General features: G+C 34.0%; 1 protein-coding gene across 1 annotated transcript; it reads left to right on the top strand.

The window, feature by feature from the left end:
- Positions 1 to 1,757: 1,757 nt before the first annotated feature.
- On the top strand, positions 1,758 to 14,235 carry LOC128995324 (meprin A subunit beta-like). Its single transcript, XM_054420307.1, has 10 exons — positions 1,758 to 1,809; positions 4,407 to 4,488; positions 5,434 to 5,563; positions 6,747 to 6,930; positions 7,755 to 7,862; positions 9,575 to 9,692; positions 11,335 to 11,451; positions 12,380 to 12,540; positions 13,260 to 13,397; positions 13,687 to 14,235. The coding sequence occupies exons 2-10, from the start codon at positions 4,410 to 4,412 to the stop codon at positions 13,984 to 13,986; spliced, it is 1,335 nt and encodes a 444-aa protein (XP_054276282.1). The 5' UTR covers positions 1,758 to 1,809; positions 4,407 to 4,409; the 3' UTR covers positions 13,987 to 14,235.
- Positions 14,236 to 16,596: the final 2,361 nt, after the last annotated feature.

Raw genomic sequence — 16,596 nt, 5'->3', positions numbered from 1 at the left:
ATTAGTGATATGGACAGTGAAACCACCTTTATATTTAGTTTCAGACCACCACACAAGTTAACATTATGCCCTGATGACAATTAGAGGAGATGGTCAACAGTGTATGTGTGTTTTTCTTTTTAGTTGCATATATTACACAAATTAGTTTTCATTATAATTTGATTAGATTTTTAATTTATATTAATTAATAATTGTTCTATTAGATTATACCATAGACAAAAAGAATTAAATATAGACAGTCAGCCGTGCTGCGGTTACCATGGTTACCATAGGTTCCGGCGCACACCACTGTAGTTTACGTAGCGCGTACGTCGTAACTACATGGCGCTCCAAGCGGTGTGCGCCAGAAGCTATGGTAACCGCAGCACAGCTGATGGTCTATATTTAATTCTTTTTGTCTATGATTATACCTAATATGAATAAAGATTTTTTTATAACGTGTTTAGGCCTTTAAATGGTAGTAAATGTAAAAAAAATTAGAATGGTTCTTCAGGCAAAGCTTATTTAAAAAGTTAATGAAGACAATTCACACAAAAAAAAACATAATTAAAAACTAGGAGCTGCTATTTTAGGTATTTATAAAGTGATAAACATGAACGGTTCATTAACAGCGAAGTTTGTGCTTTTTTGTCAGAACAAAAGGATCAAGGATTGTAAAAGTTGATATAATAACTTAATGGCAAGATTTTTTTGCATTTGTAAACTACACTTGATAACCCAGCTTTCATAAACAATTGACAAATACAATAGACTACTTTTCTATATAAAACATAAATTTGATCGATTCTGAATCAATAATGGAAAAACAAAGTTTAAAAGGATCCAACGTAATTGAATGATAAAGATTTTAAATGAAAAATGGTAGGTGAATGACCTAAAACATAATCTTACCAAATTTACTGAAACAACTTCGGAAACACATCTCTGAATTTGCAACTTTCCTTTCCGGCCTTAACCAGTAAAACATAAAACTTAGATGGAATCTCTGGAATAACAAATGCCAAATCAGTATGTAAATAGGTGACACAAATTATGTGTTGAAACAATTGCTCGTGCTAAGCCATGTGCTCCTGGGAACGCATAAATAGTGAGAGGAACGAAGATCCACGCCAGTACCGTTGCCTGTCACAGAATCAACTCCTAGCATCACGGTGAGTCCGTCCTGTCTTATTTCGTTATTAGTTAGTCATCTTATAATCATCTAGTTATAATCATAATTCAATAATCCTTCCCAAAATAGTTAGGTTTTTGTATTCTCCTACAAGAAAACTGTAAAAAGAAGTCAAAACTGTCAAAAAGTCCAACCTCATCTAACACTTCTGGATATAATAGTGAATAGACAATAGACAATACATATTCATTATTTACATACTTAAATACTTTTAATACTTATTAATTCAAATGGCGACTGCGGATGGTTGTAGTACTAACTAATGCGAACGTTAAATATATACATTAAAAGCTGTCTGCTTTGTTTAAAAAACAGTAGTGTGGCTCTTACCTACTCTTTGCCAACATCCTAAGTAAAGTGTCTATCTCCTCTGGCCCTGATTTTTCATTTGAATTAATCCTTGCATCCTAATTATGTTACAGATGTCAGTATGGCTTGTGAGCTACGCCCTCTGCCTTGCCACTCTGGCCGTAGGTTATCCAATCATGGAGAACGTGACTCAGGTGCTGAAAGACCCCCGGGCCGGGACACCCATCAAGGGCAAACATCGGCCCATCGGCCCTGGCACCGACCGTGGCCTCTACAACGAGGGCTTCTTGGAGGGCGACATTGTCCCGCCCAAGGCTGATGAGGCTAAGGTAATCCGGTTAAAATGATTCAAAATAGAGTTTAGGAACTAATCATTAATCAGGAACTAGATTCATTGATAGGTTCAAACTTTGTCTATAAGTATACAAGATTACACTATATTTGTACAAGGGTGTCACACCAGGGTGCATATTTAAAAAGAAGGTGAGTGAACCATGAATGTTGAATGCTTTGTTACTCCCCAAGACCAGGTACTAGTTCTTTTAACAATGACCAGTTAAATTTGTAATTTAGATGTTTCTACATCCTCTGTTCTTTGGCAGTTCAATGTTTATTTTAAACCCAATTTTAAATTTAAAAAATTTAATGAATCTTCCTTCAATTAAAGTTTGCTTGACACAGACTGCTTATTTTTACCGATTAAGATGGGGACGCCACCTAGGTGTGTATTTTACCCAAATATGAGTGAAGGATGAGTGGAGAATTAATTGTGGTGATACGGGTAGCTTTGTTACTGACTAAGATCAGCTGTTTCTTTTGCCAGGATAATCTATTAGTGAATTTCCCTATAGGGAAGTAGCTATTACCGTAGGTGGCACGGTAAGACCTAGGACCGGGACCGATTTACTTTTTCATTTTGATGTTCCCAGAGGCCAAAATCACCATTGGTTCACATTTTTATATATGTATTTATATATACTAGCTGTGTGTTCTACGGACGGGACCATGTAGTCAGTTGAAACCTTCTTATATTGAGAACAGCAGTTGGTTTGCATATTTATATGCATTTTTCCATATATGCAGGCAAAACTCCGTATACAGCACTGTTTCAGGATCTGTTTCCCGGTTATCAAAACTCAAGTACAATTTGATACACACACATAATCTCCGGTTAGCGACCTGAATGATGCCTAGAAATTTAATTTAATTTACAGTTACACATTATTGCACTTCTTGTGATTAATAAAATCCGTTATGTAAGGCACAACGTTTTGGATCTCACTTGGTTTTGGATTTTCTTACAATACGTGATTGGAAACACTTGCAGTATTTGTAAACAACATTTAATGTAAACATATCCAGTGACAGTTAGAAAAAATAATCTTTATCCAAACATCTGTTTGTTACTTCATAGATGTCGTATTCTCCAAACAGATGAGTATTTCATAAACAACGTATGTGGTAAACATTAAGAGAAAACTTGAAAAAAGACCCACAAATTTGGGTTTTTGAATGTCTGTTATTTTATTTCAAAAGTGGTGATGTCATATTTTAATGGCTAAAGACACTCTCGCCAATCCAGTGAATACAAAAAGACTATTTGAATCCTGATTCTTTAATTTATAAAACGTAAAAATAACCAAAAAATATACAATTTTGAGCAATATACAGACAAAACTCTAATTTTATTTTTATAGATATCAATTTTTATATACGTCCAATTATATATAATTTAGTTTAAAGGCAGGATAAAATTGAATGAGTTCGCAAACTAGCATGATCGGACCTTGGGAACGGGGTTTTACAGGGGGTTTTATGGGGTAAAAAATGGTTTTTCTCATTTTTACCCCCATAACACAAAATTTCCCAATTTTCTTTAGACATTTTTAAAGAGCTTAAAAAACAAATAATTTACTACGGCAAAGTGTTTTTGTACAGTAATTGGTAACTGAAAAAATTCAAAAATTTTTAAATTTAACTTTACCATGTTATTCTTATGGAGAATATTGTAAAATGTTGTAGTTTGCCTGTTTATAAATATATTTTGATCAAACTTGGCAAATTTATTTGTTTTATACTAAGCTATTAATATTTTACTAAAAAAACACTATTAGTTTCCTTGTAGCAGCAAATCTAGGTACTCGTTAAACATAATTTTATTTAAATAGATTTGATTGAAAATCAATTCAGACAAATGGAAAAGCGCTTAGTCGGCAGGTTTTCTGCGGCGGGTGTATTTTAAGCCCAATGATCAGGAAGGAGCAGCTGGGCCCAGTTTCGGACCATCAAAAAGTTACACATTTTTCTCAGGATCAAATTGGCAAATGGTTGATTGTTACGCCAGTAGTATAACCACTCACCTACCATATAACATAACAAATTTTGTCAGACCCGACACTTTTTGCTATGCAATTTATTCTAAATATCATTACACTTATAAGTAAGTTATTTAACAAATATGTACATACCTCCACCAACCACACAACATTATCTCATGTAGTTTAGGCGTAGAACCTTGTAAAATACACACACCCTCTGGGCCAAGTGAGGGCTTCATGGGACACTGAGCACAAAATTAAACAATTTGTCTTTCTCCGCCTTCGTTGTGGCAAACTCAAATTTGTTTTCTTCTTCTGTCAGTGTTGGTTTTCGATCCCTTCTAGTTTTAAAAACACATGAAGCTCCGTCCCCGCACATTTATATGTTCTTTCTGGAGGAGAGTGGTCACGGGGAAATAGCAGAGCATCAATGACCGCTAATATTAAGTCACAGAGTGACTTAGCTTGATGGGGACTAGCAAAGTTGCAATGTTTTAGGGGGGTGTTTTTTAGAACTATCTGTTTTAGATGGAAAAATATTTTCATTCTTTGTACTTTAAACACACGTAAAAATAAGGTGAGATTTAGATTAGATATCTCTGTTTCAGGCCATGGGAAGAAATGCAGTGTCCAACCCAAACCTACTGTGGCCCTCAGCAGCCATAATATACAAGACTAGTGATGATGTTGGTATGTAATGAATTTTAGTTAACAATTCAATATTCATCTGAAACTTATTTTATAATACTTGTAAAGGTGTGTAATGTTTTGTTTTGAGTCTCCAACATAGAACTTTGTAAGAAATTATATCTTTCTTAATTTGATGTACATTAATTATAGTTATAAGTCAGACATAACTTAGTTGATATTTCTACCTGTTAAGGTGCATTGTCCCTGAAGCGACTCTTGCGATAGTAGCTGAGCGATAGTAGCTCAGCGATAGTAGTTGAGCACTGGTTAGCGTTGTTTCAAATGGGACCATTGTCCTTGACGCGACTGCGACTGGAGCGGCTAGCGGCTGAACACAGCGACTGTAGCGGGTCTGCTCTGAGGGCAGTCAGAGTCGCAGTCGCTGAGCGATTTGTGTTGTGTGTAGACTTGTTTATTGGTCGTAATGTCTTCAAAGAATACAAAACTGCTTTCTACCCCTGAAGAAAATGAAAAGCTGTTGCCCATGGGGCTTAGCCCAAGTAAAATATGAAAATTAAATTATATAATATTGCATTGTCATCTATTTGTGAGCTATGTTTCAAGTTTCAATTCTCTAGCTCATCAGGAAGTTAGTTATTGATTGCAATGTTTTTACTGGACAAGAAAGTGAGCTAATAAAAACGTTTTAAAATTAGCTGGTGTCATGGCACTCATAGCACCAATTCACTCGAAAAGTCAGCAAAATAAACAAAATCTCTCTAGAACAATCGCTTCAGGGACAATGACATGGTTAGCTACTATCGCTGAGCTACTATCGCTGAGCTACTATCGCTGAGCTACTGTCGCTCAGCTACTATCGCAAGAGTCGCTTCAGGGACAATGCACCTTTAAAGCCCTGATATTTTCTCAGGGGTGAAACAAATTCACACTCAAATAAAACTTATGAATAGCAATCTCTTAACTTTAGCCTGTATTGTGGTCCAGGTTGCCCGGACTCCCCGCAATGTGAGATCCTGATGAGGGCCATGAACCACTACCACGCCAGGTCCTGCATCAGGTTCAAGGAGTGGACTGGCGAGCCCAACTACGTAGACATATTCTTTAACTCTGACAGGTCTTTAAACAGTCAAATTATTGAATGTTTGATTTTAACATGCATTATATATATCCTATGACACATCAATAACACATTTTTCATGTGGGTTTTAGATTCTAAAAATAGTTTTTGCATTAAAAGCCGTGAACTTCCAAGGTTGCTTTTGGTTCTGGATGATACATTATCCTTTGTAAATATTTGGTGATTGTATGAGTGAGTATATGTTTTTGTATAGGATTATTGGCTATATTTCCTTACACTGTTATAAAAATAGTAGTTATCATCACTAGGAGCTAAAGTGTCTCTTTTCGGTACGCAATCGGTACCTTGCTTGGAAATACGATTATGATGAACAACTATTTTCATCATACTGTGGAAACAACCTCCCAATCGTCACAAAATTAGAACACATACTTTTAGGTTATACAAAGACATCCTCCATGTTTAAATTTCTATTGTTTACAAACACAACTTTAAATATTGTGTGATTAGCAGCATTTTTATAATGCACTGAAATTTTGAGGTTAGCGAACAGAAAAATTTACCATATGTATTTTTTGTTCTCTATTTTGAAATTTTAAGTTACCCGAAAAAGATGATTCTGCTGACGATTGAGAGAAATAAAAACTGCTGCTCCCGGACAGTAGCCTATGATGAAAACAAAGTTTTGTGTTTTTTTGTGATGTTCTAGCTTTGTCTGGTTTTGTGTAAATAACCAAATCAAACGTTCCTTATAATTATTGTATGACCATTTATCATATCTTGTACTTTCATCATTTAGGTACTTTTTCCCCGAATCACATTCCAGATCCCAAAATATGAAAGTTTTGGAAAACTGATTGTAATGGAATATGTCCGCAGTAATCTTTCATATAACTTAGACATCATAGGGGGAATTGTCAATCATGTTACATTAAATTATACCAGGTTGTATATTTTAAGACAAGAAAATGACTGAAGAATTAGTGTTGAATGATCTAAATAATAGCTCTTTTACTGACTTAGATTAGCAGGTTACTTTATCCAGGACCAGTGATCAGGGACAGTTTGATCATAAAAGCGAATATAAATTAAGATTCTTGCACAAATAGTTTTTATCAAATAACGGAGAAATAAATTCTAGAAGTCAAGCATTTCTAAGGAATATTTTTCTTTCTTCAAGTTACAAGTAAATATGTTAATTGAGTTGATTTTCTCTCAGTGGTGCTTGCTGGTCGCCCGTTGGTCGCACGGGTAATGGTGTGCAGCGCCTGTCGCTTGGTCAACGCTGCTGGTATCTCGGCATTGTGGTCCACGAGCTCGGGCACGCCATCGGCTTCTGGCACGAGATGAATCGGCCTGACAGAGATGACTGGATATACGTCTACTGGAAGAATATCATTCAAGTAAGTGGAATTATTTAAAAACTTGTAATATAAATGTCTTATTAGTGTTTGATATTTTGTAAATCGTAAACAAGTTTTGGAAGCAATCTTAAGAACAACTGTTTATGTCAAGGGTCCAATAACAAGGGGGGTTCATCTTTGGAAAAGTATTATATTCTCGGAAAAAATTTAAAATGTTACAAAAACTTAATTATCAACCAGTCATTACAAAATACAAAAAATTACAGCTCCATAGCAAAAGTTTTGGTTATTTTATATTAAGTTGTTTTAAGTTATCTTGGGTTGAGAAGTCCGGAAAATCGATAGTAATAATTGAGATAAAAACCTAAACTCGAAAAAGACACACTTAGGAGGTATTCAAGTCAAAATCAAGGTAAATAAATTAACCTCATATCAAAAAATAATTTTGACTCCTTATAGATTTTATCACGATCCAAAACTAAAGGACTAAAAATGTTCAATGATCCAGCACTGCCAATGGAATGGATTTTCTAAAACACCATACTACACCATCTAATCTTATGGCACTGGCCTACTTAATAATTATCATTGTTAGCCTAGAAACTTTTCCAACCAACTGACTCTGTCAAACTAATTACACCAAAACCTCTACACTCTAACACTCTTTTGTGTATTTATTAATTATTTGGCATTGGCTTGATATTAGAGTCTACTCATCAGTGACTGATTTCAATGTTATATATGTAATTTAATTTTTGATCAATTTCTCTTCAGTAAGTACACACAACAGGTTTTAATAACTTGAAGAATATGTAAGATTTCTCTAATTTCATTATTTATTATTCTATCAATACTTTTCTCAGGGGTTTTCATCTTCTTTTGCCAAACATGACGCCCGGACGGTCGATTCTCTAGGAGAGCGATTTGACTATCGCTCCATCATGATGTATGATGAATACGCCTTCTCTAAGGTAAGGAATCAATTCCTCATGAAATATTAATTGTTGGTTTAACCATCCTGCTTTAATTTGGTTACTAAAAAATAAGTGTATGGAGTTCGTTCTGTAACTTGCATAAATTTACTATTTGTTAAATAGAATAGGATTGATGTTATGTTTTAAGGAAAAGAAAGTTGCTGGTTAAGATTTTTTTTGGACAGGACAAGTTTCAGATTGTCGTAAAGAGAAAATTAGAGTAGATTGGTGAGAAATTTCAGTTGAAATTTCTATTTCAACTTAAATTTTGTATCAGTCAACTCTCTAAAGAGGTAATAAGGATTGAATATGACCAATGTTATACTAATGTAACTTTTTATTGTCAATCAATCAATCAATCAAAATAACTTTATTCATATTGCACATTTTTACAGAATGGAGTCAGTTATAAAAACACAATATCAAACTTAAGACTACTTACAAAGAATATTGTTATTATCATAAAATCAAATTTCAGGAAGTTGGAAAAAATCTTCTAATTTATACAAGGGTCTGTTGGTGAGAAATAATTTCAAACGTTTTTTAAATGAATTAAAATTACTTATATTTTTTATATCGTCAGGTAAGCTATTGCAATATTTAACACCACTATAAGATGGGATTTTTTCATAAACCGATAAATTATGTCTGTTGAACGCCAATTCATTACCTTTTCTGGTTGAATCTTCTAAAAAAACTTTAATATATTGTAATCAAAAAGCCCTTCAACTGTAAATTTTATCCAAGAAGCAAGCTGAACTGTATTCTTTAGTTAGCAGTTTTAACTTTGTTTGTATTTCTCTTCAATTTTTTGGAGGTATCTCAACTTGAATTACATTAAAATAGTTTACTTATTATCAGTTGTGGTTGGATCGGAAGTATAGTATGTAGCCTAAATATTAATGGATCGAACATCTTCCAGAACAGAGGACTACACTAACTCTAAAATTTTCAAATTACTCTACAACATTGAAACTGACAAAACTGGAAAAACAGCAACAAACCAGCAACACTTCAAAGATAAAGGTGCCACTTGTCCTACCATAATCTCCATTCATATTTGGCTTAAAATTACACCTTCAACCTTTGACCATTTCACCATCACCAAAAACCAGATAAAAAAGTATAAAATAAAGTATCAAGTATCAAAGCATCCGCCTGCCCTTAAGGAAAGTTATACCTGAAAAGTCAACACGTTATTTCATAGACGATTATGTGATAAAAATTAAACAAAAATTTGATAAAAATCGCAAAAAACTGCATTTTTGAACGTCCGTAATTTTATTTACAAAGTAGTGAGGCCATATTTTAATCGCTAAAGAAAGACACTCTCGCCAATCCAGTGAACACATTAAAATGACTTGGATCTTGATAGGTACTCTCGTTTTCACGGAGAAGATTGCGTAAAATGCCATCTTGAGTGTTACAGACAGACAGAAAGACAGACAGACAGACAGACAGAAATAGAGATAAGACTTGTTTCTGCTTCTTTAATATATAAAACGTAAAAATAACCTAAAAATATATAATTCTTAGCAATGCACAGACAAAACTCTAATTTTATTTATATAGAAGAAGATGGTATAAGAAGATCCCTTGAAGTTGCCACACGATCTGGCGAAATGTACGTAAGGTAATATGCAAATGCAACTCTAGAACAGAAGCAACAAAAAAATGTTTGCTACTATGTATTTTTTTTCTTTTTTCAGGATGGAATTTCACCAACTTTGCAAGCTAAGACTGGAGAGGAAATTGGTCCTATTTGGAAAAAACGAGGTCTCAGTGCTAGTGACATTCGACGAGTTCACAAACTCTACAAGTGCAATGGTTAGTGAAGTTTAGACATGAAATTGTTTAGAGATTTCAATTATTGGTTCAGACATTAGATACCTTTGTATAATAGTATAATATGCAAGAAAACACAACTTGTAATATATCATATCTTTGAATTACAATTTATCAAAAACATATCTATATATATAATTCTAATTTAAGACCAAATTTTTACCAGAAAATTGTGGACGTCTGGTAAGTCGCAGAGAAGTGGGAGGGGTCTTAAATTAAATGTCTTGGCCCCAGGGACTCGGGAAAAATATAAAATTTCCATAAAGTTACCAGAAGACGAGATATAACATAAAATATCCACCATAAGAAATGCATGGGGACTGAAAAACGCCTGCATTCTATCAGCTGTTACTTATTTATTTGCAATGTTTACATTTATTCCGAAAGTCAATGTTGGTAAATAATGTTTCAAAATGAACTGTGTTATAATGAGTGACGTTACTAGACAGGGTAGGGGAAGACCTGCAAGACGTGGAAGAGTGTCCAGGAATTCAACAGACTTAAGAAATGCAAAAGAGAACGTCATTTAGGGCCTAACTGTGAAAGAAATCCAGAAGCTGTTTTACAACCTGTCTTTAGAAAAATGCTGGAAAATGAGTTGAGTTGTTTCTCACAATCTAGGTCCTCTTAAAGCACTTGCATGCATTGTGGGATTGTGGCGCATTTCACTTCGCAGAGGAGGCCACAAATAGACATTTCAACGCATGTTGCCACAATGGACATGCCACAACCACAAGTAAATGACAAACTAACTGTTTTTACATGATTCGAACTTCATAAAAAAACATAAGGCAATACAACAGCGCAATGGCTATTGCGTCGCTTTCCGCTACACAAAAAGAGATTCCGGGAAATGGGCCTTGCTGTCAATTCAGGGACAAATTCATAGATATATTTCTGACTTACCACCACCAAATGGGGAGTTGCCTTCATAATAATTAATAATAATTTTAACCATAGTTACGTTTGGTTCTCAAAATGGAAACTATAACAGAATTCGTAAGATTACAAAACAAATCTTCAATTTTAAACTAGAAAAGATGTGTAATGTGTTTAGCTGTATGGTTTCAGCTCTGATTCGTCGCTCTCCGGGCTCAGGCCAACCGTGTGCACGTTTCCATTTGTAATATGTTGTGTTATTGATTTAATCATTATTTTACAATTGTAGGCTATTTCATTGACACATTAGAAGCAAATAATATATGACTCCAAAGGAAGGAAAACCAAGATATAAAACAAGAAACACTGTTAATTTTAAGTAACATAAAATTGATAATTTTAGAAACATATTAATTTAGAATATTTGTCTTTTTATACAGTATATGGTTTTTTTATTGTAGTCTAAATTAGGGGCTATGGCCCCTACAGGCCACTAGTATATTAAATTTTTGTACTTTTTCAATAACTAATAATTAATTAAGTAGCAAATGACATACTCTTTAGAATGTTTTTTGTTTTAGATAAATCACTAACAACTCATCAATTGAGCAAGTGCAACACCAAATTGTTACCAGATATAATCTTATACTATACATACAGAAAACAATTTTTTCTCTCATTGTCACAATAATGATGGACATTCCATTTTCGGGATCTGTTGTCATTATTAAAACTTATGTTACAGGCAATAAGCAAAAGCTAAGTTTTCCATATGACATTTCCTGTGATTTCAACCAACACACTTGTGGCTTTAAGAACGGTGGATCTGCCGTGTGGAATTGGAGGACAGTAAATGCAACAGGTAAGTATTGTACATCTTCTAATTTTCAGATTTTCTTTATTCAAGTGGCTTTAAGTGAGTTTTTGGCAGCATTCCATGTCTGATTCTTAACAACCAGATTCGTACACATTCAACGGGATATAAAATTATAAAAATAATCCGAAAATCTGTATTTTGAAAATTGTCAATATTTAATTGTGGTTTTCATCACTAGGAGCGAAAGTGGTTATTTTAGGTACGCAATCGTGTTTAAGAGCGAGGCGCAGCTGAGCTTGGACATTTGATTAAGTACCAAAAAGACACTATCGCTCCAAGTGTTGAACAACTATTTTCATCATACGAGACTGTGGAAATAACCTTCTAATCCTAAAAAAAATTAGTCCACATAATTTGAGGTTATACAACCTTGTCATCAATGTTTTCATTCATGTTGTTTACAAACATAACTTAAAATATCGTGTGATAAGTAGCTTTTTTTATAATTTTATAATGTGTCAAAGAAAGTTTTCATGTTAGCGAACTGAAAAATGTGCGATATGGTTTTATTTTCCCTATTTGAATATACCCGAAAACGATGATTTCGCAGACGATTTAGAGAACTAAAAATGGCTGTTTTCTGGACATTATGATGAAAACATAATTTTCATCACTTTTGCTATACTTCGTATTATTTTCTTGTATTACTATCAGTGTAATCTGTCCTTGATAAGATTAGACAATAAATTGAGATTTGGTTTAAGTTGATTTCATTGTTGATGTTTTAAAACTGCGCCCATCTATCCTTGATCATTGGGTTTTAAAGAAATGTCAGTAACAAAGGTGTACAAAGCACCTCACTTATCTTCCATTTATTTTGGTTATAATACCTCCTATCAGCGTCCTTATCTCATTCAATTCAATTCTTAGGGACAGTGACATAATAGTGACTGTAACGTAACCGTGTTTATAGATGGTTACGTGTACAGTTCGTATGACCAGGCTGGTGTGACTCCCGGTTACTTCATGTCCATCAACCTACATGCCATTAGTGACAAGGACACCACGAGAGGGCCTCTGGGCTGTGTCCGCTTCTGGTACCTCCTACAGGGCGATGGCAACGCTAGTCTCAAGGTACTAACAGGATGATTGATATTGAGTGAAATGCCAGATGTGTTTTGGGGATAGTTTGATAATTGTTCTTTGTAAGACAACTATCTAGACACTGGTCTTTACCATTGTCTCCAACAATTAACTGTAGTGGTGTTAGAGAAGGCCAAGGCTTTGTTGTTTCATTTGTACTTAACTACACCATTGGCATTTTTTACGCTTTTTCCGAGGGAACAGTCCAAACTCTGTTACACACTAAAGTCAACCATTTGTTAGATATAGCATCATTAATTAGAGTAGTCGGATGACAATGGCATCTGGGTCCAAAACTGATCCTGGTCAAGATTTTACCACCAACGCTCGGCTTTGAAGGCAAGCATTATTAAATTTGAGACAATGTAATTTGTTGGATTATTTGATTCCAAATTAACCTAAAACAAGCTAGGGGACTTTTTGATGTTAGACATTTTAAAAACTAATTCGGAAAGAATGAGAGTTAAAGTTAGTAAAAATCTCAAGTGTTTTTTGCGTATATGTATTTGGAAGATGTAAGATTTCAGTAGGGGAAAAACAGCTACTGAAAACAATGTTAAGGCTTAGTACTAAAGGTAACATACTTATGGAATCCCAATTAGCCACTTCAGATTAGAAGGGAATCAATCCAAAGAATCATCTAATAACAGATTTAGGCCTATATAAAATTATTATAATTGAAAAATTTTCTAACTGTAAATTTGCTGCAGCTGCTGCATGCATACCTGGACAAGGTGACTCAGTTGACTTACGACAATGAGAAGACCTTTGACCTCTGGCTTAACGACACAGTAGCCAACGAGTGGGTGCATGTGGACGTTCCTATATACATCACTAGACCATTCAAGGTACTGTTATTAATACACTTAAGTTAATTTATTTTATAATCTGGATAAACACAAAAAACTTTATACTACACAATATAAGAATTCAAGTATTTCACTGTCACTGTTAGCATTTTCAACCAAGGAGGGTTTGAGTTGGAAGGAGGTCTGCAAGAGTGGCCTTTTTCCATTTTAGGTAATTGTGTTGTCTTAAAATCATCCTTAATACCTAAGACCTTGTGCTCTGTCTTACATCCCTAACCTAAAAAAATCAAAATGGCGTGTTATCTAAAACCTTCAACTCTGCCAACAGTTGATATTCTACTCCCAGTTCGAGGACGGCGCGACCTATGGCACCATAGCTCTAGATGACATAGAGATCATGTATTCCGCTTGCCCTGAAGACTCGGCCAGCGTGAGTGTCCCCGTCTCGTCATCTTCAAGTCCCCCCGCCATCACGGAGACCCTTACCCCCACCACGACCACCGAGGATCCTGACCTCTCAGAGTTCACAGAATCAGCAGAACTCGTAACAACTCCCGAAGACATTGATGAAACAGTTGAAGAAAGCAACAGTATCGACGAAAGCGTAAAGAAACAAAAGAAAAACTGATAGTACTCTATGACTGTGAAACTTAAATAAGTACTGATTGTTTTGATTCATAGGTACAAATTTTACCATGTGAAGTATGAGATTTTGTCTATTGAAATGCTTTCATAGTGCACTTAACATGAACTGGAAAGCCTTAGGAGAGCTATAAACAAAATTAAGTAAACAAGTTTAATATCAAATCATGAAATTGTGAATTCTGTCAATGTGTTCAAAGTAAATTTTGGTACACATTTTAGCTCAAAAAATAATATTGACATAAAAAATAATATTGCCAACTATATATTTTTTAACTTTGTGAACAATAACTTTGAACTTTATGAATAACATAGTGTGAATCAATAATTAGTGTAGTATAGCTTTTAATAATTTATTTTTGTCTCTTGTACAAATTAATTTATTTTAATGTAAAAAATGTATTTTATAAACTGATGTTATAACATTTTTAGTGTAAATAGAACTGAATACTTATGGCTATTTATTGACACATAAAGACATTTTCAAACAAATTGTTAATTAAAGGTGAAAGAAGTTGATCTCACTAAAAATGTCGTATTGTTTCTTTGCTTGATTAATAAATTGATTATTTGACTCCGCGAGGAAAATTTGTGTTCTTTCCTAAGTATGAACCACCAGGTCATGATAAGTTTTTTAAAGGGATTATTTTATCTTGTAACTGAAATAAAGGTTAATTTTGTACGACTATTCAAAATGTATTAGACATTTTTTGCTTTACTTTCATTTTTATTGAATACTGCTCTTTGTTTCACCTTAAATATGTGGAACTTTAATGAACAAAATGTCCGTAATCAGAATGAGTCAATAAAGACATTTCCTATGTTTTTTCATCTAAAGAAAATCAATAATTCTGCAGAGTTTAATAAGGTTTTTATACATTAGTCAAAGTAGGATTGTAAGGTTATGTTTATGTTTTTAATTTAATGAATAATTTGTGATATTGCACGAATGTTTGATAATTTTTTTTTTATTGTTCAGGTACCTACAGTGGTAGAACATAATGGCTATGGTAGATGTGTTATACTATATCAAATCGTAAATTTAAAGCACCAAATATTATCAATGTGTGTCCTCCCCCATTTCAAACGCAAAGCTTGAGTATAACTGCAATACAGATTTTATACTTATATGCCAACCCCGGACGGGTGCTCTATGCTTGTCTTTCATATTCATAATAAACCTGTGAACATAGATAAATGGTACATGATTAACTTTCACACATTACCATAATAAATTAATCTGATACACAAGGACTGAGAAATTTACTGGGTGAGCAGGTATTTTTTTTGTTTGCTGTGATAAATCTTTAATGTTTTTTTTTTTTATATAGGCTACAACCCTACAACACAATGCCACCAGTGGCGTAAATAGCACCCCCACAAACCCCGCTGTGTGGGGGTGCGCCCAGGTCTAACTGTCACCACTCATGCAACCGCAGGAAAAGATAACGTAAAAAAGACCTTGGAAGTTGAAAAAAGGGATTTTTACTCCCTAGGGAGAAAAAGAGCTACCTAGACCTGCAAGGGTTGTAATAAAAAGCTTTTTTGGTACAGTATGATTAAAAATAAAATTGATTTACCTTTTTTGGTGTTATTGGTGTTTCATCCTGATGTTAAATTCTCTTTCCACTCAAGTGGTGGGGGAGCCCCGCCGTGCGTCATGGCCACTCAAACGCCAATGGCTGGGCCCGCCTGTCGCTATGACAACGTACTGGGCTTGTATTTGGATTTTTTATAGTTTTTTTTTGTTTTTTTTTTTAAAAAGATTACTAGCCTTCTATATTACCTATTATTACCTTCTATAAATTAAGACAATATTTATATTTTGGTAAACAAATGAAATATGCAAATTTGGCTCAAATTTAATGGAGCTGGTGAGAAAACACTAAAAAAAGGCCTCCCGTAATTGGAGTGGAAAGGGTTAACACAATTTGCACCATCTATGGAGCACTAACTATAATCCGAACACTATGTATTCTATACTTACACTACAATAATTATTATTCACTTATGGCTCAATATAGGGGTTTGTGAGAGACTGAAGAGGCCCCAAATTACTGAAAATGAAAATGAAAATGAAAATGGATGAAATATAGGCTACATTCGGATAAACGCAACCAGTCATTACTATAATGGTAATATAGGTAGCTAAATAATTGTTGGAAATGATCTTGAAACTGGTTATTAGAAAATCCAATTATTGGAAAAATGGCAACACTTATAAAACCAATAATTGGTAATGACTGTGCATATGCCTGGCTCAACCATCTTTATGTGATTAGTAAGCTTACAAATAATATTTGCATCATTACATAAAAAATAAGAGAACAAGATGAAATTAACAGAGTGTTTATTTAGAAACTGTTTTCATGACAGATTACAAGATATTTACTTTGAAAATTACAATCTATACAGGGTGATTGATATAAGTGTGCCAGCCGTTTTATTCGAAACCCATAAGAGATATCAAAAAAAGGTAAATAGTAAGTCCCTTGGACTTTTTATTTTAAAAATTGTAGTAAAGTCGAAAAAATTATTTTAGCCGCCATTTTTCCAATATGGCCGCCAACTTTGATTTTTCTTATAGAACACCCTG

This window comes from Macrosteles quadrilineatus, unplaced genomic scaffold, assembly GCF_028750875.1.
Source record: "Macrosteles quadrilineatus isolate MER2022 unplaced genomic scaffold, UCM_ALF_1.0 Scaffold_5__1_contigs__length_97177068, whole genome shotgun sequence".
NCBI classification, from domain to species: Eukaryota; Metazoa; Arthropoda; class Insecta; order Hemiptera; family Cicadellidae; genus Macrosteles; species Macrosteles quadrilineatus.
This window is presented reverse-complemented; position numbering and strand designations above follow the sequence as displayed.

Bases quoted from the DNA above. Each gene is read 5' to 3' on its own strand.
- LOC128995324 (XM_054420307.1), top strand. From the start codon at position 4,410: ATGGGAAGAAATGCAGTGTCCAACCCAAACCTACTGTGGCCCTCAGCA. The intron at 5,564-6,746 runs GTCTTTAAACAG...ATTTTCTCTCAG, and splicing joins ATATTCTTTAACTCTGACAG to TGGTGCTTGCTGGTCGCCCG. The intron at 11,452-12,379 runs GTAAGTATTGTA...CCGTGTTTATAG, and splicing joins GAGGACAGTAAATGCAACAG to ATGGTTACGTGTACAGTTCG.